This window comes from Vollenhovia emeryi, unplaced genomic scaffold (genome assembly GCF_000949405.1).
Source record: "Vollenhovia emeryi isolate VEMERY1.0 unplaced genomic scaffold, V.emery_V1.0 DF939121.1, whole genome shotgun sequence".
Lineage (NCBI taxonomy): Eukaryota > Metazoa > Arthropoda > Insecta > Hymenoptera > Formicidae > Vollenhovia > Vollenhovia emeryi.
This window is the reverse complement of record NW_011967245.1, coordinates 2,607,954-2,632,888: the sequence shown is the minus strand read 5'-3', so window position 1 is coordinate 2,632,888 and position 24,935 is coordinate 2,607,954. Positions and strand designations below refer to the sequence as shown.

General features: G+C 38.5%; 1 protein-coding gene across 6 annotated transcripts in view; it reads right to left on the bottom strand.

The window, feature by feature from the left end:
• The window catches only part of LOC105570226 (regulating synaptic membrane exocytosis protein 2), a 178,968-nt gene that overhangs the window by 85,360 nt on the left and 68,673 nt on the right, over positions 1-24,935 (bottom strand). For 4 of the 6 annotated variants that reach the window (XM_012027275.1, XM_012027280.1, XM_012027278.1 and 1 more), the window contains exons 4-9: positions 16,896-16,974; positions 13,800-13,959; positions 11,137-11,388; positions 5,755-5,917; positions 4,460-4,765; positions 825-1,029 (exon numbers count right to left, since the gene is read on the bottom strand). In XM_012027275.1, the coding sequence (XP_011882665.1) occupies positions 825-1,029; positions 4,460-4,765; positions 5,755-5,917; positions 11,137-11,388; positions 13,800-13,959; positions 16,896-16,974 (1,165 nt within the window). The remainder of the gene's footprint in view (positions 1-824; positions 1,030-4,459; positions 4,766-5,754; positions 5,918-11,136; positions 11,389-13,799; positions 13,960-16,895; positions 16,975-24,935) is intronic. The other 2 variants (XM_012027276.1, XM_012027277.1) reach the window with 2 other exon arrangements.

Below are 24,935 nucleotides of genomic sequence, written 5' to 3'. Positions count from 1 at the left end.
ATTTAAGAATGTAATTAGAAAATCTTTTATACAATTGAAGAAGTCGTTGCGTTTATTAATCTATTTTTCTAAGATTAAAAGAATTGATAAATATGTGCAGAAATAAAGTTTAAATTGCTTGATTTTGAATAGGAAGTACTTGATTTGCAAATGACAAAGTGAAAACTAGATTTCTTTTGACAAGTAGACAAGTGTAAAAGTTTAAATTACTTTTGCGAGGCGAAATGTCTACCTCGACGTCAAAATTCCGGTGGCAGAAAAAAGGCAAATATATGAGCGTTCGAAATTGAAGTACGAAATTGAAATTGGCAGATTTGCCGTACGTCATTTCCACTGCTAGACAAAGTCAAAATAATAAATTTGAACGAGTTACTGGGGGGATTGGTCGAAAAACTCGCCATTAGTTTTAATTAAAATAATGAAAGAATTTATTATGTTCTTTTTAAGTTTGGTTATTTGAAATTTATTGAAGTTAATTACATTGTCCATCGTGACGTCGTAAACATAAGTGATGGCTTAAACATAATATGTGATGAGGAAGGGTTTAAACATATTTTTTAACTGTTCAGTGTTGTATATGAAGTTTTAATATACAACGAAATGAGAAATGATCCCACGAGAAATATTATCACGTGATAAACGTCAAGTTAGATTTCATTGAAGTTTTTAACAGGCTACTTCAAGCCAAATGGCTTAGCTTCGCAATAAGAAATGGATTTTATTTTATTTGCATTATACTGTGGAATAGGAGATTTATGGTGCAGGCTTTTTTGCAAGCCTGCACAATGAATCCTCGTGATATAACAGCGCTAACAGTAACTTACAATTGGGAGCCTCTTCGTCGATTACGTCTCTCTTCGTCGGGTACAAGAACGGGTTGGGACACAGGCGGTGCCACCGCAGGTGCAGATGACGAGTCTAGCTTAATCATCTTCTCATCGTCGGCCGCGACGTCGTACGGCATCACCGGTTTCACGGCACGGAAGGAGGACCTGCGAGTTGTAGGTCGCTCTTCAGGTTCTCGGGTGCCTGTGAAGAAGCAGACGACAAACGACGTTTTCAGACCAACCGTATTATACGTGAAATATTAAATGCGACCTATTATAGCGAGTAAATCGCCTTGAATAATGGAGTCCCCGCTGATGTAATAATAATAGAGATGAAAGAGTAGTATGGATTTAATAATGCAGTCCGAAGGGATGAAAGGCTATAAAATATATTTTCAAGTTATAGATAGTATAGATACAGGAAAGTCTTTTATTATGAGACAGTAGGTTTTCAACGTCCAAATTCAATGAGAAATCTTTTCGGCAGTGATTACACGATCTAACAATCGATTTTCCACCAAACAGATTTCACTCCAAGGGCAATAAATTCATGGTGGAACCAACAGACGATGCCTATTAATTTTGCAGAAACTCCTCTGTCTCATATTAGGAGTCTATCTCATAATATGGGACTTTCAGTTTTATAGATAAAATGTTTTGGCATTTACATCTACAAGTGAAAAAATTGTTTTATAGAAATGTTTTTATTAATCATTGAAATGCGATAGAGGAAAACCATAGCGATCATACGAATATACGAACGAATGTAAAATCAATTCTATTTGAAGAGATACTTGGTATATTAATTTTCTTTTGGATTAGAAACAACGAAACACGCGATATCAGAATGTCAAAATATCCAGTCGCTACACAGGCTGTGAAAGAGTTAAACATATTCGGAAGAAATAAAATAGTCAAAATGGTTATTTTCACAGTAAAGTGTGATGCGGGTCGAATGCCAATGTTGTTCCTCTCTGTAACGTAGGAAATGGAGTTTTCAGCTCTTGGCTGCAGCATAGAGAAACAAGTACAGGTCACATTATATACGGGTTGTTCGAATAGGGGTATTGATGTTTGACTGCGAAGAGAAAAGGCGCGAACGAAATATCAACATTAAAATAACATTATAATAGATTAGAAGAGAGAACGAGAGACGAGAAATTCAAAAACTTGGACTTTTTAATCTCGCGGTTAGAAGTAGACAATTAAACCTTATTCTTCGTTGTTTTAATCTTAGTTTTTTTTAAACAAGCTTCAATTTTTATTAAGCTTCCTAATATTGAAAACTGAAAAGTTCTAAAAGAATCGCTAATTAAATTTTTGTGAAGATAAAATTTTCATTGAAAGACACGTATAGATAAAATGTTGTACCTGTATTACAGTCGTTCATTCTGTGTTTCCAAATAGTAACGTGACAATAATGTGTATTAAAGTAATGCGATGATATCTTCAACAATTGCCGAGAAACTATTTCGAATAGGGAATTTCTCGCTTGATTTCCTGATTTATGCCAAACTCGCTTTGGCTGGTCAATGTTTATTTTGCTGTATCTAATATTACTTTGTGCAACATGAGCATTTGACTGGCGAGGTACATCAGGTCAAGTATTGAATTGGGGCTATAACACGTTGCGCTCAGCAAAATGGAAATTTTAGAAGCGTCCGAATAGCCGATCAATGCGTACATGCATGAGTACTGATGGCTTTGAAACCGCGTTACGTCCGTACGCTTCTCCGTGACGCATCGGAAATAGTTCCCACGGAAAGTTCGTTGCAAGTTCGCTGCGTGCGGAGCTTTTTGATAGAGCGCGGAAGGAAGGGAAAGAGAACGATGGAATTTCTGTGTCGAGTTGAGATGCTTGTTTAGCGCTTCCGATCACGCAGGCTGGTAATATGCGCGCGGCAATGTTGAAGTTACACAGTCAGAAATGTATCTCGGGTTACGCGACACACGTCCAACAGACGGGACTGAATTGAATGCATGAAAATGGAAATTCTGAAACTAGTTTCGCGCGGTCGCTATTTAAAGACTGTTCCCTGCGGAACATTTTAATGGTATTCTCACCAACAGTTGGTTACCAACAATTTGTTGGTGTATCGCGAGAAATTTTCACCAAGAAGTTTTCCCTCGATGCTGCGTAACACGATAGGTACCGTATTTAAATTAAACGAGTCCTCCCTGGGAGGATCGCAAAGTTAATTGAAATGGAAGTCGCGGTTTGAAAATGTTGCAAATCGAGAGTCCCTGTCGTGTACACTGTACGGAGCCGTTCCTCGCGGCGGAAAATGTCGAGCGAATGGACGAGGCCGCATTACTGTGGTCAAAATATGTTTAGCGAAAATCGGCTTACTCATTTCCTCAAAGTTGCTTGCCTTTGATAGCGAAACACCGGACAGAACGCCCGCATTCGCGTAATGGAGCGAATTGTTTCCACGACAAAACAGGAAGCCGCGGAACAGAACGAACAATACGTTGGGTAGAATTACAGCTCGACAAGGTCTATTTGATTATCCTAGCCGGCAGCTAGGCTCCTGCCGCCCTTAGGGTCCTTTAGAGCGCAGCCCTCTCTAACTTGCCGCGGATACCGTTGCGATAACTCGTAAACGCGCAATATGTGGCGGAGAAATCGGAGCACGTGTTGCCAGCTCGCTATCGGGAGGGAAGCGAAGGAGAAGTTGGAAATTTCGGCGCCTTCGCCAAAGAGCCGGTTGCTAAAGTTTCTCCCGGGAATAACCCCGGAGGTCCAAGGTAGGGCTTTAACGAGAGAAATCACGCGAAATTGTATGTAAAAACGTGTAATACACGGTAATCTATATAAATGCCTCCTGTTATTTTGGAGAAATTTCTGAGGAACGATTCACCCGAAATTTTTTCGATTTTTTAGGTCCGAAGTAGAAACGTGCGATGAGCAATATTAGTTCTAACACGCATGGTACTTTGTGTCGAATGAACTGAAAGCGAATTTTTCTATTAGTTATGCGAGACTAAAAGAAAACTATTTTTTTAAGAATTATTCAAAAATTATTAAACAATCTTTTCTCTCGTGTATTAGGTTTAAAACCTGTTTTATCCAGTTCTCGTTCTGGAACTTGGAGCATTTGGTTTTACTTCATCTTCGGTAAGCTGCTACCCTTGCCGAAGGAAACCTTTCATATGGAGGGCTATACTCCTAAAGGTGTACGTTTGGCAAGATGGGACCTGAGCAGAATGGCTGTCTTGTACTTTTAAGACGTAAGACAATTATTGTGCGTTCCTTCAAGACAAAGGCCTAAAACATAAGACATTGTCTTAAGGCTGTCTTAAAAGTATAAGACAGCCATTCTGCTCAGGCCCATAGTCTCGGGGTGGTTGCCACTTCCCTTCGGGAGATTTCGAAAAAATCAGCGCTGTCCGTGGAATTGAACTCGAGTCTTTTCGTTCATTTGTTTACTAAGCAGCGCACATTTCTCTGCGCCACACTCGCCGTTAAACAATCTGTTTCATATTAAATATGCTGCAGATAATTTTCATAATGAAATAATTGTGAAGAGGGAAGGTCATCGTGCGTTGTGGAATTAAATTCAAGTGACGAGCTTTCGAAAATGAAAAAGCCAAAAATTGTCATGAATCGCAATGAATCGTTTGAACCGCACCTTGCGCCGAAATGGAGGCTCTTTGCTGGGCGGCGGCGATGGCCATCGCGTTAAGGCCGCTACTTCCGGGCACAGCGTAAACATCGTAGGCGGACGCTCGTCTTGGTAATTGAACCGGAAGTCCTAGGCCGGTGTCGGGATGCGTGGGCTGTGTCCCTCCGGCAGCCATCGCGGCCGCTGTTTTGATTTCATCATCGTAAGACCTCTGCCTGGTCACGCGAGATTTACGGCGAACCGTACCGCCTCCGCGACGAGCGCGACGTCGACGTTCCTCCTCGTCGTCCAGATCACCGCCTTCCTCGGCTGCTTTATCAAGGAAATTGAAAGATGACGTTAGGATTTAACGCTCCGAGTAAATTGAAAGGCGACGCTATCTAACGCGGTTATTGTAGAACGAAATTTTCAACTTATCTTAATCTTAAATAATACCTCTCGACTGACTGGCGGTAGAAATGATTGAGAATCTGTTGTCATGGTCAGCGATGCAGTGGTAAATTGTCCAAAACAACAATGCCGTAAAACAATTTTGCACGATTGAAAACTACTTTTCAATGATGTTCGAGATCGAAGTCAACTTTTGAGAACGTATTCATGAAAATAATAATCAAATTAAACAAAAGTAAGCCTACGCAGCTGGAAAATTTGGTTTCTTGTTAAAAAAAGTGTTGGTTAAAATTTTTGTGTTGATTGACCTCAAATGTAAAACTATTAAAACAACTGAAAAGAAATGTTAAAACCACACAATGTGTGCTTATTTTTTAATCTGACACAATACATATCTTCTGTATTGTTAGTAACAAAATTTATGTGTTAAAATTTGCAGAATGAAATGTTGATTTTATTCTATATAACATAAGTGACAGTGATTTCGAACTGTCATTTGACTTATAATATTACATCTGTAAAATGTAAAAATTCATTATGTAATTAAAAATATGTTAATTTTACACAAAATTGATTTCAAATTATTTTGAGATTTGCATTTATTTTGTGTTAAAATACAATAGTAACAGAGAATTAATGTGATCATTTAAAGTAACACAAAAATTTGTGTGGACCGTTTGGGATATGTGATTTCTGTTAAATTTAACACAAATTTTTCAGCTGTGTATTTTACAGCACACGATAGTAACGACGATGTATTATATTAGATTTGTCTTTATTTCGTAAGAACAAGCCGCATAATGTTTTATTTCTTCGATTGTATCGTAACACGCGGTCGTTACGCGAAATGTGACATCTGTGGTACGAAGGAGCAACAGATATTTCGTACGAACGAGTAAAATGATCCTTACCGCCCGTCTGGGCTGGCATGACGACCCTCTGAGGGCTGGTCGCTCTCCCTCTATCGGAGGCTTGATGGCGATCGGGCGAGCCACCCCTCGACTTGCTCTTTCGGTCCAGGTCGCGCTCCCATCTGAGCTCCTCTCTCTGCCGTTCTCCTGCAACCTTTCGAAACTACAACATTACGATACAGAGATTAGGGCTCGATGCGGAAAACGTCACCACATGTAGGCCGTGAGTAAGGGCGGGGAGGAAGTCCAAGCATCCCCAACAACACGGCAAGGGCGGGCGGGGAGTGCAAGTACAAGATTAGTAGGCAGCACAGATTGACACCTAAAAGCTGACAGTTAGATCAACGCACAGAGATCAGCTATAACTCGGGGGTTTGTGGTTGCACGAATGATCGAAGCTGTGCTGTTGTATTCGTTATTCAGATTTGCAGGAGCTATTGAATTTTCTACGGATCAATATGCCACGTTAGCACAGATAGAGTTAGCACAAATAAATTTATTCGCGTTTCTATTTCTGTACTTCGTCTTGAATACATTTGAAATAAATATAATAATTATACGGTAATCTATCGTTCAACAAAGTTTTTCAATTCTTTTAGATTATATACATTTCCCTAGTATATTATCTAAAACCTGTTGATTAACAATTCGTTGAACGATTAAATTACGTGCTAAATGATGCGCGCGTTCTCTGATTGCTCTTGGAATTAAGAGCTGTTTTAGAAGGTAATGGATTATTTCTGTAAATGAAACGAGCGGTTGCACCGTGCTCCAACATGATACGAATTAATTCCGCGGGTCTAAAATAACTCGGGGGGGGGGGGGCCCATCGGCAGATTGCAACAAAGACATTTCGCTCGACACACGAAAGCTCTGAAGCTCGGCGCGCCCTTTGATAATGAAAATTAATAGCGTCCCCGACACGCTTGCGGGTGGTAACAAGAAGGAAGACCGCGGAAACACGGCTGAGAGTTCGCGATAATAATGAAACGGCCACATCCGAAAATTAACTTCGTCCCGGTTTCGTCACGCGATCCCGGCGCGCGGCATAATTGCACATCGGCAACAATTAAAGCGAGGTGAGGCGCTCGCGTACCTCCGGCCGTCGACCAAGTTCGAGTGGGTTTCGGCATTAAGGCTCCATTAGGGTCAGGGCAACGAACGGGGCCGCGCGATGCCGGGCACGTCTTTCCCGCTCCGTCGCCGCTGCTCGCAGCGGGTGGATGTGCCAGGGGCTCGATTCCGCTCTCGAGCACCTGTCGCGCGCATAAATATTCATGGTGATGCTGCGCGCGGGCGTGCGAAAACGTTACTTTAACGCGATGACGACGACGGGGGTGTAGCGCGAAGATGTCATTCCTCTTCCGCACGTCGCGATAATTTCCTCTTGACGAAACCACATTACCGCCCCACCATCGTAACCACGCGGTTTATCCGGGAGCGAGAAAAAACTAGGTTGCCATTTGCATCACGATGTAACACGCGCCGACAGTGTACGCCGATGATTTTCGAAGTGCGAGGCGCGCGTGACACGGAGATGTGTAGCGGATACTCTGCATATTGCGCATCACTCAGGATGCTCAGCCGGCTGTAAATTATCCAATAGGCGTAGCCGGAACGTTTAAGTGCATGTAGGTAGCTCGGAAAGCTAGCGCCGTAATGTAGGCCGCCTGGGTATAAACACACAAGTGCCAAATGCAATTTTAATCCGGATGCAGACGCGTTTGCATCCATAGTCGCGTGAGAGAGTGTGTTGCGATTTTTAGATCAAGGCTGTGCCAAGTAATTAGAGAAACTAACAAGAATAATCTGCAGGGTCGCCAGCAATAAGTGGCAGCATCGGGTTTGTTTGGCCGTGTCTGGCGGTTTTGGTGTTTGACACTCGGTGCGTTTCAACCATGGGTCCTTTTTGGGCGAGTTATGCGAGGCGGGGGAGTTTTGGGATTGATACATGCATGAAGTGTACAACAATTTTAACGATGTAATTTCTTTTAACTGTCGATTGAATACCTCGGACCTTGTTATACACTTCATGTATTAATTTTGAAATTCTCCTACTTTGTTTAGTCAGTTCGCTTGAAAAGGACCAAAACCCATGGTCGAAACGTAGCGAGTCTTAAACATAAAAATTGTCAGATACGGTCAAACAAACTCGATGTTGTTAATTAAAGAAAGCTTCAATCGCCAAAGTCGCACGTTCCAATTCAACTGCGTATTCTTACGAGATTAATAAAATTGTAGCAACAACGTAAACTCGGGACAAAGCAATATCAGAGCTTTTTTATTGAATATTAGTATTAATATAAATGTTGATTTTTAAATCGAACACGCTATTCGCACTAACGTAATTTAGAACCTATTCGGATTTCAATCGCGAGATCACTTAGGTGTCTTTGTAGTTCGATAATTATTTTTCGCCCCATGCTGCGAACATCACGATCGCATTTCCGCAATTTCGCCGGCGGCACTGCAGTCATTCAGTTGCATCCATCATGCGACCGTTTCAGCTCGCGAGAAAGCGGCAGCCGTGACGCGCGAATGGCACCGAAGTGGATTGAATCTCGAGATGGAAAAAGCGTCAACGACAATTACCGCGAGGAAGATAAACGCGCCAGGCGTTTCTCGCTGAGCGAGGCGTATCGCGGGAGGACGGGCGCGCGAGAGCGAGCGATAAACTCCGGAATTAGCGTTTGCCGTCGTAAATCCGAGACGTCTCCCCTCGGGCTTGTGTCTACGCCTACGTACGTACGTAAATGCTCTTAGTACGTGTTTCATTACGTCATGACAATTCCGACAAAGCGGATTTACGACCCCGAATCCGCCCCTCTCGAACTCGTGAACAAACGGCGTTGACTGTCCAGAGAAATTAGACGTTGTTTCATGGAAAAAAAAGGATTTAAGCAATTTACTTGATGTATCCCCGAGCAAGTTGGACGCGGATAGGAAAGTGAGTTGAAAGCGATTAATTATACATTTCATTGAGCAATAGTGGAAATATTTCAATTCTGTCTGAACAATTTAGAAAAGAACACGATCAATCACGAGAACGTGCGAGAGAAGTTACGTGTTGTACACTATAAAATATATATGAGCTCGAAGAACGGATCAGTTTAGCGAAAATTAAAAGCCGAGAGGAGGTAAAGAGATAGCGTGGGACGCGAACGTAACGTAGAAAGGGCGATTTCTGTAATAAAAGTTATGACGTCTTGACATCTTTACGTAGCGATTCTGTGGGATGCGAGACCGCAGAGATTTTCGAATCCGCCGGTTTTTTTTTTTACCCCCTTATTTCTGCCGACGTACAGAAACACGTTCTTCATTTCAATTTCACTCCACTTTCTTTCGTTTCCGCCGCTGTTTCCGCCCGCGCGCGCACGGATCCGATTATTCTGCCAAGCGACAAAAACGACTGTCGATAAATTCTCGAGGTGAGACGTCTACCGCGGCTACGAAGTTGTCGGCTGGCACAATGTAACTTTCAGCCTTAGAGAGCCGTGCGGCAATCAATAACCGAGGCTTCGATAAATTCAAGGATATTGATTCGCGTAAATGTCATATCTTGTAAACGCGAAGTAAGTTGCCGAGCGTAGAATGTGGGGCAATATAGTGATAAGGAAGCCGCCGGAGAAATTTCAGCAATAAACTATCTGTAACAAATATCAGTAAGCGGAGTGCGAGATTGCCAGCTTGTTTCCTCTTGTGCGTCGCGACGAGAGGAAGCGGAATGGCAAGATCATCCCTTCAGACCGTACCCCGGGGTCGTGAAATGTCCGTCCGGCCTTTACGATACGCCTTCGTTCGGGTTCTCGAAGTCTACGATCGCGACGCGAGGGTCGCGCGTTAATTACGCCCCCCGATAATTGTCTGTCTGAGTGTCGGGCAATGAGAAGTTCGGTTGCGCACACGTACGGGAATGCGCGTTGGTGTGCACTCGTTTCTCAACGTGCAACGCGTGCGTGTCTGCGGGTGCTCCGTTCGCGTGACAAGTGCACCCACGATCTACGCGCAACGAGATCTCGTGGAGAGTAGTCGAGCTCCGCGTCGAGCCCGACACCGGCGGAAGCGCACCTCGTTAAAGCCACACGTGACGCGGACGATCGTCGATATGATAGCCCGAGCTATTTACGACCTCTCGTAAATTACCGTAAATTAGTCGAACATAAAGGGCGTAAGGAGTGAGACGGTTGATCCTAGGTGTCTGGTAGTTACTGTCTTAACTCCGAGCTATATTGCTGCGAGTGATACTGTTTCCATTTCGTCAAAGAAGAAAGAGGAATCTAAATTTAAAAAAAATATTGAAGTTCAATTAACGCGGTGTTTGTCTTCCATAGTATCGATTTATTAAATATTTTGGAATGAATGTTGTAATGACTTCACTAAAGGTTGCGATTCATCTAGTTTCTGCACGCAATTTTTACGTAGAGTAATATCGCCGGGGTTGATATTATAACGAGAGTCAAATTGCGTTACGTAATCAGGGACATTTTGAAAGTGCGAAAGAGGTACAATTTAAAATCCGCGCTTGGACTTGAGCAAAAAAAAAAAGAAGCGCCTCTTTTGGTCGTTCTGGACTGCAATCGGAACGGAATAATTCAAAATCTCTCTCTGAAAGACGAGCGACCTGTACTTTGTTGCATAATGTAGATGGCGTGCAAGAATCTCGACGAGTAGTATGGTGTATGCATTTGAGATAACAGCAAAGTGTAGCTTAAAGCGTTCAAGCGGACACTCAAAGCATATTATACGTTGACTCGTTTGGCAGCGGTAATTCAGCAACCCTAATTTCAAACATGGCTGCACGAATATTCTCCCGCATAACAGTATATCTTGTAGGATGTTGAATTATACACCTCGCTGGGAAAAGGGAATCTCGTGCGGCAGTAAATCGTGAGTAACATCGAAAGCCGGTTGAAAAAGTGCGCACGTAAAGCGTGGCCTTTTGTTTTTCCATTTTGCAAATTTTATCCCCGTCTCTTTATCGCAAGAGAATTAATTTTATCTCACGAAATTAAACGTTTTAATTATTTGCCAAGTAAGGAAAGGTTCACGTAGACTGATGACATGTATACATGTATCAAGAAACACCGTTTCAGAGAAAAGTTACATTGTAGTCGTAAAACAAACTAAGATAATTCTCCGTCAATACGATTTTATTCCGTAATGCAAATTATCCTTTCTACAAAGTTGTTATCTAATGTATCTTAGATCGAAACTGCTATTGGAGGAATAGTTATTCATCTATTTGCATTGTAAGATAAAACGATGAGAAAGATCGGGTCACATTCTGTAGTTGTGCCATTTGCATTGTTCTCGATTAATCGTCCAATTCAGGAAAGCTATTACAATGGCAGATATATCATCGTGGGCCAAGTTTATGCCTACCTTCTCCAGTTCTTTAAGACTAGCTGGCGAAACGTCAGAATGTCTTCGGATTTCCGGACTTCGCGGCGGGGCCAGTCCGCTTCCAAGTGCGCCTATCTGACTGCCGGTGGGACCGAGTCGGGCGTCGCTGTGCCGCCTGTGAAGAGCCTCCAAGCTCGGCACGTCGAGCATCGAATCGGTAGATTCCTGTGTCACTATCGGCTGGTCCCTCGAGGCGATCTTTCGGCGGCAAACGCTACATCGCCAGGAAGACTGCAACGCGTTTCCAGAAAAAAAAAGCAATCTATACTCGTGCACGCTATCATTTATCACTAATACGCTTGCGTGTAATATTGACATATTGCTCTCCAATTTGAAAGACTGAACTATCAATTTTCGTATGTTTGCGCTATTTAATAGAAACTTAGAATTGAAGACAAACAGATTGAATAACGCTACTTCGAAATTTGCAATGTGAACTAAACTAATGATGGAATTTGGCCAAATTAAACACAACATATCGGAAGCATATGGCCAAGATAAAATATAAACATTTAATTTATATTGATTGAAAGAAAATCCCATTAATCCGCAATTAAACATTTTATTACAAATCTGGAAAGCGTATATATAGTTTTTCCGTGAAATAAAACGCATTATTTTTACTTCGACAAGCAATAATATACATGTAGCAAACGCACAAATATTATCAAGTTTCATTGTAAATGTTTCTGCTGTTGGAAAATTACTGTGTAAATTTAATGTGTAATATTTGTATAATCGTATTATGCTCGACCTGTTTTTTTAATTTTATTTATAATATGCGAAGTTAATAGTGGAATTTGAGCATACTTGATAAAAGCCAAGCCATTCTCTCTTTCCACCGTTACCGCACGAGCGTCAAAAATAATGAATGGAGCGCAAGTGCAAATCTGCAACTTCACTAAATGCGCGCATTTCCATCATATTCATACGCCATATTTCTATACGAGGTTCGGTTTTATCAGATGTTGAAGAATGTATATTTTAATGAATTTAGGTTACCCCACGCGGAAATATGCCGTGCGCTAGAAATGAATAGAAATACGGGATGAATAGACTCGTCGAATGATCACGTACATTCTACCGAATTTGGGTTGCCCGCAGGAATGTCGTGCAAGGGCATGCCATCCATTGTAATCCGGCGCGAGATTAAATCTCGTGCGATCGGGCTGCGCGCATTTACTGAATTTATCAATTACGCGTGTAATTAGAATTAACGCCCGATCAACATCACGCGTATAAGCGAGCGCAGGGCAAACAAAATCGCCATTAAACCAATTAATCTTTAACGCAATTAAACGCGGGGCGAATTCGCGCGAGTCGTGAATAAATTTCTGTTAGATCCTCGCGTTTATGATAATATAGTGCGAAAGTTTAGAGCCACGAAGGTACCGGTTGCTTTTTGCTTCCCTCCTCGTGGATTTAATTATTAACACAAAACTGTTTGAGGTGGACAATTATATGAGCGAGCGTAATAAATTGTCATAGTGATTTCGGAAAAAAAAATTTAAATAGTCGGAGGATGGGGAGGTCCCAAAAGATCTCATTCCTCGCGATAATTTCTTGTGGGCGTTACGCTGCTCATGGGGGCGATAAGCAGAGATTCTCGACGACAAAACTCAGAGAGAAAGAGGGAGAATTAGCAAGAAACGCAAAGTTGGATGTGATTTATACTACTTGATGTTAGTTTTGGCACTTTTAGGAAACTTTTGTTCATTTTTGCCATCGAGAATTTTCGGGGTTTCTTGTCATTATGGATTTGCAATTAACTAATCCTTTCGCATTTACGCATGGAATGCAAACAATGGGTCTTTGGTCTTGGAATATTTTTAGGAACTTTCATAAGTCGAAGCGGTCACCCACTTCATTCTTTTTGATATAAATATTTTTACGTAACATTTTTTGTCTCGTGTATGATTGGAGTTTTCTTTTATCAAATAGGCTCCTAATATGAGACAGCAGTGTTTCTTCTATGTTAATAAAATTAAAAGCATCATCTATTGGTACCAGCATAACTTTTGTGCCCTTGGAGTGAAATCTGTTTAGTGGGAAATTCATTGTTAGATCGTACGTGTAATCGTTGCGAGAAAAGATTCGTGAAGTTGGATATCGAAAACGCGCTCATATTCGAATTCTATCTCATGTTAGGTGACTTTTCTTGATAAAAAACGCAAGTTATATAAAACGATTATTATTTACATGTGCATAAAATACAAGTCGCTTATAGACATCAATTTCGTTCTATGAAATATGACATGTTAACGTAAAAGTTTATTGCTTATTAATAAGTGGGAAGAAAAACCGACCTTTTGACAAATAAAAGGAAAATCAAATAAAAATCGCAATCATTAATACGAAATGTCAAAGGAACGAGCGGTTCCAATTATATATAACGTACGAATTAAAAAGTAAATATTTGAAGGAAAATACGGTAAAATGTCACGATTAATTACGATGTTATTTTTGAAATTAGATTTTTGCAAGCCTTCGTTCTTCTCTTTAGATTCTTTTGTGTTTTTCTTTCGTCCGTTTCGGCAATTAATTTGCGCCCAGACGCCATCCAATCTCGTTTTACGGCAATATTTACCAGCGGAAAACAATGAACAAGCCGGTTAATTAAAAATGGAGGCGTGCAGACCCACCGGATCGTCGGAATTCGTTGTCGTCGAATACGAGGCGCAGTCCTCGCAGACCTTATGTTGACACTCGCAACAAGTTCGCGAAACTTCCTCGGGGCCGAACGACTTCCGGCATACCCTGCAGTCGTCCCCGCTGCTTGGTTTGCCGCCCGCTTCTGACTTTCTGGAACATCGAGCCCAATAAACTTTATTAAGCGCAGACCCTCATTCGCCACGACAATCTTCCCGAACGCGTGCTCCATTATCGGGATTATTGTCGAACATCCGTTGTTGGGTTGAGTACTGATATTATTACACGGTACAAAGATAATTAACTACATTCTATTGTATATCAAGTATATTTTTTTAACAACGGAGAGTATAGAATTGCGATAATGGTTATTTCTATGACTACGACTTTATCGTCTTATCACTAGACTTATCACTTATGTGTAGATAACTACATAAAAGTATTGAACTACTTTATTCGGTCGGAGAAAAGTTTATTTCTTACTTATATTAAAGTAACTTGCTTTTACACGGTATAAAAAGGAAAAAGATTACCATTGAATCATAATACGAACTGATTTTTATTACTGCACAAAAATGAAAGTAATTGAGACATTTTATACACAATAGTTACAACACACTTCAGAGGTACATCATGGCAACGAAATTAATTATTTTATAACACGTACGTATGTGAATTTGGAGACTTTATAAAATATGAAAATTAATGATTAAGCCCGTACCTCGTTTATGCCTGTTTGTACCTGTCTGTACTTTATTTCGTTTCCTCAAAGAGTGAAGTACAAAATGATACAGAAAATTATCAGTGTCCAACTTAGAGACAAATTTTATTTTATTAATACAATTCGAAAAAATTATTTGTTCTCTGCTATGGTACGGCATTGTTTAATTATGACTATAATGCTAAAACGGTAAAGTCGCTATTTATTTTTAAGATATAGAAACGGCCGATCATTAGACAAGAGATTGAAAAATGCCGAACTCTTTAAGATATAAACGAAAGCGGCTGCAAACAATTCTCTATCGAACCACGTTGCCTGTTTTGCGACATCTTAAAAGATAGTGGATTTACCATTTTAACGTTATATTCAAAATTGGAAAATATTGTATTTTTCAAACCCTTTGAGGTACAAGCCTAATGAGGAAAGATGGGTAGAAACGATTTTGCATCGAATGGATTATATTATTAATATGTATTTTTTACAAAGTTGAACGCCAAAAATTCACGTTGGTTACGTTGTGTATTTCTATTTTTCTATAAAAGAACTTGCGTATTTTCTACGACCGTAAAAATAGTTTTGTTACGTTATGAAAGAGCTGTTATTAGAAAACCACCAGTTGTTGAATCCGATACAACATCCGGTGTTCGTTCGTAGAACAGCAGGTTCGTTATTTGAACGAGCGCGAGTTACTTAGCTGATCAACGAGGAATCAATCCACGGTCCTTAATGGACGTGTCGTATTAAATATCGCTCGGCTGGATGCACGAGCAAACCGAGTCGGACAACGATAGAAATAAGGGCGGATCGCGCCCGTTTAATCTGACAGTGAACTTCACGGGTCATCTTCCGCACGGATAATGTCCGCCGCAGTGCGTTCATTCGCACGTGCGTCCCCGGCGAATAAATTTCCACTCGCACGAGATAGTGTAGCGCGCGGATTAACACCGATGGACTGTTATTTGGACGAAACGTTTCCAAATAGATTGCAACTGGCGAAATAACGGGTTGAGCTTCGCCGCGCGGACATTGGAACTATTCAATTTCTGTTTGTTAGAAAATGCTATTATTACTGCAGTGAAGGGCAGGGAATAGTTACATTAATGACGGGATATTAATGTAATTGGATAATATAGATAAATGTGAAAAAGAGCTCGAAAAGAAGACAGTAGATAAACTATGAAAGTAAATTTGCGAAATAAATTTGAGTAACATTGAAGTATTAAAACAAAAAATCAAACTTGTAAGCCGTATCAAATTTTGGGGATAGAAAACATTGTATTTTTAAGTTATAGAATTTGTGTCTTTACGTATTTTATTCACTACATTTAAAAAATATTTTCCTTTTAAAGTTTTTGTTTGAAGTTTTCAGCGTAAGATTAACATTGTACTGTTGCAAATTACTTTCATCAAGAATTAATTGTGCTTTCAAAGTATCACTTTGAATGGAAATAGAGCGCAATTTGGGAGGATACGCTTTGGGAAAAACTTCCATGTGAAAAAGCGCAATACCGGGATTTTATTGTTACAACTTACCAAAAACTATTTCGATCGTTTTTACAATGGTATTCGCCATTAAGTTGACATTTTTTCAACATTTTGTCGATTCTAATAATATACACTTTAATGCAATGTGTGATTAAATTTGGTTACCGGATACTCAAATTATGACATTTAATGAGGAATCTGGGGTTTAATAAAATCACTAAGAGCAAATGATTTTACGTGTATATTATTTGATGCAATAATACTGTATATTAGATCATTGGTAATTAATTATTGTAATGTAATATTCAAAATATCACGATATGCATAACAGTATGATATTATTCCTGATGTGAAACACTCGAAAAATTGATCAACTCAAAATTAAACAAAACGAAGAAATCTTCCACAGTTGCAATAAATCATATAAAATAATGTTTCTGGAGTACATGCGTGCACAATAATGTAATAATTGAAATGTTATCAATTATAAAATTACAATGGATTATATTACAAGCGATATATTATAATACAATATATATTTAATCTTCGTTATTTATAAAAAGAACGCACTTTTAAATAATGTGCGTTTTGGATGCTACTGGGATCAATTAAACCAGCAAAGACGGTTGTTCAAAAATTTTTGTACACGATTATTCTAAGTTTGTATTGAACAGCATTCCTACGAGTTTTCTACAATATAAATGAACCAGCATTTATCTTGTTTAATTTTGTTATAAGCAATATATTACTGAAGAAGGATGAAGTTTTGTTAGCGCGATACTTTCAAAGCACAATATTTCTTCCGTACGCAAAACAACGAAAATTCTAGTCGAACGTATACAGTGAATGTTTTATATGAATTTACATATCGTCAGTAACTTACGGTTTTAAAGATTCAATGGTGGAGGAATCCTCCTTGGACTGTGTGTCCTCCACCGGGGTGACCTTGGCCGGCTTTGTCACTGAAAAGAAAAGAGTCTCTTTTATGGTATTATGTTTCACGAAGAGATTGTGACAGTCCTATCCGCGGGCTCTCTTACAAGCTATATCCTCCGGGATCCCTCGCAATTGGCGAATCGATTGCCGCAAACGTTCTTCCGCCCTTCTCTCGCATCTACAGGGTCTTTAAAGTTCCATTTTGGCCCTTAAGAATATCTCCGGGAGGATTCGTTAAATATTCAGTCCCGTCTTCCTTTTAGTAGGGACGGACTCCGCGGTGATTTTATCGTAAGCGATTCGCCGTGAGGCTTTCTAATCGAGCGACGGCGTTATCGCAAATCTTTGTCGGAAAACGGCCGCGCGATTTCGAGGGTCGGTCGTTATCGACAGAAATGAGTTTCCGATATATCCCACCGAAAAAAAGAGAGTAAGAGAAAGCTAAAGAAAGAGGGGGCGGGAGAACACTTTAAATATTGCTTTCCGAAGAAAGTGCAAGGAACGGTGGGGATCGAATAGAATTGCGTTAAATTTTGTTCACAGAGAAAGTAAATACCATATTTAAATTGCTGTGATAACATTCACACGGTTCACTTGCATCGCTCCCTATTGTCATTTATATTCATCGTCGCTTTGCGACGATGTTAGTGTGGGGAAGATATTAGCTGGGAAACTATTGTTGCAAGAAATATTTTTTAGCGTCAGTGACATCATATTATGTTACCGAGCAATACTTCTGCAGCTTCTCAATTAATCCAAATACTTTTGTGAGTAATCAAATAATCTGTGGTTTTTCTTCCGCCGTGAGCAGCGTTGCGGCATGAATTAACAGAATGAAAAAGATTACTGTACCGTGAGTCAAGAAAAAGAAATTAATTTTCCCGCGGGCGTACGCTTTTCTTCTGCACCGTTGTGGAATTTTTCTTTATTTGCGAAACTTTTTTAAGGATTAGACCTTAAATTAGAGGGAAAAATATGTTTACTTTTTTTAAGGGTTTATTCCGCTCCATAAAGAATAGATGAAGTGTAAAATTTATTAGGATATTTGTAACTATTTTGTTACAAAAATTGCATTTTTTGCATTTTTTCTTTTACATTCAATTTGTGCATGCAAGAATGAAGATTAAACTCCCGCGACGAGATACGCTAGGAAATTTGTAAGAAGACTCACGACAGAAGTCTTTATCAATTTTAATCTTACAATCTCATATTGAAACATCTTTTTTTCTCGTTCACCGAAAGATTTTTGTGTAGTACAAGGCTGAAAAACGTATTCTTTATGAGCTAGACATTTCGACAGTGAGATACGAAGATAAATACGGGACGCATCGCTTTGTAATTAACGCAATTACTCTCACTGAAGCGATGCACGGCAATACAACTTTTTGCGAGATAAATTTCCGCGTAATTTCGTCGGGACGAGAAGCGAGGAGAGGAGAGGAGAGATTGCTCCCGCAAAAGTCGGAAAAATCGGAATCGTGCGCGAGCGCATGTGGTCAGATTGGATTGCCCGTGGATCCAATTAAACTTTTAGAAAAACTGACTAGATGCCCATGATCCACCGCATATCACCTTTCTCGTCGCGGAAATTAACCGTCAGATCAAATCTTACGTGAGTTATGGCTCGGCCTGGAAAATACGCCATACATAAAACGTTGTTCCACCATTGTTAAACAGTTAATTCCGTTTATTCTCGCTCGTAAGCGATGAAAATTGCTCATCTCCGCCTGATGTATTAATACAATATTGCTAAATTTATTGTATTTATGAAAATGATTATTCGTTTTATTAATTGTGACATTACAGTGTTGCAAAAACAGATTGAATCGAGAAATATAATAATACAATTTTCGGTGAAATTATTGATGAAAACGCACGATATAATATTTTATTTACAGTGCTTTAAAATTTTATTACAGATCGTTAGACAAATTTGCGATTAATTTATCTTAAATGCAACTTGCATGGAAAATATTTATATCTATGTTTTCTATATAAATTAGATATAATCTAATATATACATATATTAGATTGTATATATCAATTGAATTTTGAGTAAAATAACCGTCTAGGCAGAATCTTTTTCTAAACTAAAAGTTTATTTACAAATACATTTACAAATAATTCGCAAAATGATTAATATTTCATGCTCAATATAATTTGACCGTTTGAATAATAAATGTTTAATATTAAATTTTATTTATTTATATTATTTATATATTATTGCATTTTACATATTAAACTTTTATTATTAAATTATCCTGGAAATGTTGGTTAAATATAAATCTTAGTCTTATAAATATGTATTTTTAATTCATAGATACATTAATAACATAATTAATAATGTTGTAATACATATAGTTGAAAACAATGAAACCCCGCACTCTGCTATTAATTAAATGTTTCAATATCTCCTTCGATAATGTAATAATTGATAGCGGATAGTAATTTCATTCGATACGTTATACGCGTTTATGGAAGAATCAAATTACGATCAAATGCATAAGACTGATGTGTTAAACACAAATCCGAAGGAACATGAAGGCTAAGAGAGCCGGGACAAGATGTTAGTGTCTGAATAATTTTACACAGTAAAAAATCGTGTATTTAAATGTCAAAAGTTTCTTATGTCGCCAAGATTTGATTATTATTTCAACGTAAAATTAACATAAAACAGATATGTTATTATTTTCGTAACATTTTTAAGTGTTACATTTATGTTAACATAATAATTTCACACTTTATGTATGGTAAAATTAACAATTTATTTTTTACTGAGTATAAATTTATTGTGAAAAGTATTAAAACCTTAGCCAGAATTCAAACCGTCCTCTCTGTAGGCGTGCGTCTCACCAATTCGACCACCGAGGCATGTGTTAATATCGCAATAAACAAATTACGAATATTATTGAACAAACAGTATTTTGATTGCACGAACAAGTGCAATCGTGGTGAACTCTCTTTTAATAATGAAATCAACTCTTTTCTCGCGTCGGCACCCTTCTATGGTGTTTTTGTAGAGACATGGTCGGAAATCACGTTTGCGTTTCTGTTGACGTTAACAAAGCGGATTACTGGTGCGGTCGACAAGCGCAACAAAAGAAATTCTCCCTAAACGACGTGTGAGAAATATCAGGATTTTCCTTCTTGTAGCAATTACTTCGTTATCGTTGGGATTCTCTGCGTCACGTAAGAGCTCCGGCTATCCGTGCTTTGACACAAGATAAATCGTTATCTAGCTAATTGTCCGAAAAATCATTAGGAGAACGTTCCGACATCCCTGAAGGATAGAAGTGTGATCATTACGACTTATTTTTATCTCGCGCTAAGGTTTTATAGGATATAATCAAAGAATAAAGAAGTGATACTTCAATTAATCTTGATGTTATTTATAATTGGTGAATCAAGCAAGCACAATGAGATAAAGAGCTTTTATTAATACTTATATTAATAAAATAATGGATGTGACGTGGTATTTATTTATAAGTACGTTATTTATAGTATTTATTTTTAAGAGAGCAGATTTACCGTTTATTAAAAATGTCTTGGCTAGCAAGACCCGTTATTTCATCTCAGAACCTTCAAGACTCTGAAAGACGGGTTATATGTGAAGACAATGCCACCTAGTTTCTTGAGACCATGTGCAACCGAGAATGAAAATGCTCCCTACACTTGCTCCGTGTTTAAGGTTTTGATGACTGTATATCTTGCCAAGCTTGCTGTTCATGACGTGTCACTATTCTTTGAAGGCTCTTAAATAACCATGTAAAAGACAAGAGGGTTTCCATCCTTATGATGGAAAGCTCAACAGCATCTCCTCGAGTTTCCTGCAGAGGCAACTCGAACTTCCTCTCGGCTTCGAGTTTTCGGAAGTACGATGGTCTGTTACAAACACGCGAGATTTAACTTCCTTAGAGTTGTGTAACGAGGGGTCGACCACGACCAACTTGCATTATCGTCCCACATCGATTTATCATTCTGAATGGGAATAGAAGACTTGAGATAATTTTTCAATCTTAATAAATTGAAATAGAAAACAGTAATTGATAAATGTTACTAAAAAAAAATTCTCTTGAAAAATATGCAACGCGAAATTCCATGATATTGAATTACTTTTAGAAACCGATTGACGTGACGTGGAATTTTTTTTATGTATTTTTTGTTGTATAGTGAAATCTTTTTTCATTTAGAAGCTTTTTGATGTGTAAACATTATCGTTGCTTCTACGCTGTTGGAAGTTATTAACTTGCTTTATATCTCGTACAAATATCTTTCTATAATAACAGCACTTGATAAATCGCTGCATATGGTTCCTCTCCAATAAATCGTTATCGCTTTAATATAACGGCAGCTAAATGCTTTGTAAATGAATAACATGTAATATCGTGTCGACAGTTCTTGACACTTTTCAACTAATAAAAATCAGATACTTTATAGATATAAATGTAGCAAACGCAATGTATGCTTTTTTTTCAACGTAAAATCAATACATCTCACGATATTTATTTTTCGCAACTAGAGGCATGCATCCCGGTATTTTTTTGAACGCGGAACTTTTGAATGAAAAAAAGTTGAAAAACAACATTGTTGTTAAAAAACACCGATTGAAGACTTGAAAGAAGGTCTGTGGAAATTTACGCAGAGATCGGCAACCACTTCGTTAATCCGATAATATGGAAAATGTAATAGAAAGTTATGGAAAAAATTAATACGTAGTTTGTTGGCAGTACCTAATATAAATCTTATTATCACGGTGATTAGAGAAAGAATGTCTTTAATACTTAAAAAATAACTTCCCTTTGTTTAATTACCACTGGCGACAATAAGCTTCGCTCAGTTTAGTACTTCAAATAATGGCGGCGGGAGGGAGAAGCAGTAAGGAGAGAGAGAAAGGGGGGGGGGGGGAGAGAAAGAGATTTGTCAAATATGCATTTCACAGTCGTATCAAGTACTCTTGGCTTTCGTAACATTATATTACGTATTTACCGTTTGCGCTTAATATGTCCATGGTAAATTTTATCGAAGTTCTCGATGCGGCCGTAGTACACAAGCGAAAAAAAATGTGTTTCTCTATTAATGTAAATCCAATCCAATTTCGCGCGCTCGTACGGAGAGCAATATGTTTATGTAGATGCAAAGGGGGAAATGTATTAATTTCAATGCTGTTCGGATCGACTACGTATTATTAAATCCTCGACCATCGCGCGACGAATGTTTTTAACAGCATATATTTTCGAATGGCAATACGACCGTCAGTGATATCGATACTATCGCGACGGCTGCACACTAAAAAATATAACGACAAGCGCGTAGCTTGCAAATATTTGTCAGGTGCGCAGCGGCTTCATTTCCACGAATTTTCATCGTTCTCTAATAAGCCATATTCGCGTAATTGGATACGCGACATATTTTTGATATCACCGCTGGCTGTTGCAGAAGGGGGTCCCCCGGTCGATACCGTCGATTGACATTGCTCGATTCAGCGCACGATAAACGGACACGTAATTAAAGCCTCCGATCCCTGATGTAACGCTTCCGTAATATTAGAGATAACATAATGCTGATGACCCATTTATAGCATTTACGCAATTCAATGTAATTAATATTAATATAGTAATTATTCGGGACGCGTTATAAAATTACTCAAAAACGTGAATTTGTTAGAATATTTTATGTGCGTATGTAATCATATCGCGCGCAGATAAAACGTTATATAATTGGTACATGGTTCTCGATTTTATGTGAAGTTAGACAAATCTGCCCTTTTGAGGCAGATAATATTCAGACGATATTTATTGCAACGTATCTCGAATTTATGAAACCTTTTAAACAATTTTTAATAAATTTTAAATACGTTACGAGGAATTTCTTTTGATGTTTAATCGATGTTATACTCGGAGAAACGTATATTGATGTGTTCGTTAATCTTTATTTTATGGAGATATAAGAGTATATTTTCGAGATAACGTAGTCTATTCATTCGATAGAATTTTAATCTGGAGCAACCGCCCGACTAACCGTGCGCGACGCTTCTTTTTAACAAATACGAAGAATATAAATGAAGCGTACACAGTGAAGAAGAAAAATGACTTATAATGGAATTCGAGGTCGATGTAAATTGATTTAATCGTGATGCGGATGTGAATAGTTTAATAAAATTGAATACTAGAATAATTTTTGCTGTTGCTTTATAACATGTTTCAGTAAGGAAATTCTAATGAAGATATTGAAAGGGAAAACATGTGTGTAATATATGATCTATTCATATCTCAATAATTTCAAAAAATTCGATAGTTTTTTTAATATTTCGCTGGAAATGTACGTAATAAATTTTTATGACAAATATTATAGAGTTAAAATAAAGGTGAACAAACAAATTCGCTGTGAATGGCGAGTTAATATAGTATAATAGAGGAGGGAGGAGCGGAATGTAGATATTGGAATAGTACATTAATATCAAATATTAAATATGATCGTAAACGATATGTATAACTTATTAGTATTTGATTCTGATCAAGGCTCATCAATTGGGTCATTAGTTATCGACAGTTTTCCGGTAAATAATCGTGTAACTATTAAATCAACAATCTCTCAACGGACAACGGGCGTTTTTATATGAAAATTGTTTTACTATGAATGCATTGTTAAACTGCTTGTATTTCACGTACACAATAGCGATGTTTAGCCGAATGATGAAGAGAAATTATCGAATCGTAATGGAGCGTGTTATACTGCCTGACGGCAACGTGCTATTGGTAGGGTTATTGCTGGTAATTGATCTCTAGGTACAATCACATTGTTAATCATCACTGTAATTAATGGAGCAGCAGATCGGTAGCGAGTTGGCGGGTTGAATGCAATACCATGGAATTAGCAGTCACGGAGTGTATCTTGATGAGACTGACGTACATCAAGGTGGGCAATAAATTTTGACAATAATTCCCGTGTCCGCGTGGAAGGATCGCGAAATATATATCATTATGCGAGTATTCGCGCTGGGCTAGAAAGGAACATAAATATCCAATATATCGATAACGATATAAAATTCATGGCGTTAATGATCGAGAACGTAACATGATCGACATGATAAAAATATTCAAAGTTAAATAATTTCTAATTTTAACATTGTCAAAAATTGAAAAGAATAAGAGGCAATTACGTCGTATATAACATAATATTAGAAAAATGTCAATTAAAAGTAATATGTAATAGAAGATTGTCTTTGAGTGATATTATTATACAATATTAAATATGTAGTCAGTGGGTATTTAATATTGAAACACTCATTTGAGAAATGAAGGCACAAACTGATAAGTTCACAACGCAAATCATAATATGACGTACAGCGTTGTTGCGACGTCGAAATTAGATTTCACGGTGTATGGTATAATGATGCGATTCGAAGGCTGTAAGAGGAGAGGTACTGGTGAGCAAACTAGAATGGGTATAAATACGAGATTGGAATCGGTCGTATTCTCGTTCGTTACTGCGCGTTGAATTATATCGCGATGGTGTGCCTGGCTTGAACATTAAAGGTGGCCCATTCAAAACGCTCCTCTCCTCGTCTTTCAAACGCGTGAACAAAGGCATCACATTCTTGTCGGATATGTATGCGAGTAACGTGAAATCCGACTTTCAATAGAAAGGAGGCTCGGGGATTTCAAATCATTTGTGCCTTTTGCTCTTGTATTTTGCGCCACCGCGATGTCTTCGATTGCTTCAAAATTTCTTCGCTCATTAGTGATAATTCATGCACATCTCTCTTTCTCTCATTTATACAAGATTAGTGTACGTTTATAAAAATTGATGCTGTACCCCTGATAGTAAACTAATGTGCACCTCAAAACATCGGCTGCTGTGCGCCTAGAAAAATCAGCTGCTGTGCGCTGATAGAAAATTGCTGTGCACTTTAAAATATCGGCTGCTGTGCGCCTATAAATTCAGCTGCTGTGCGCTGATAGAAAACTGATGTGCACCTTAAAATATT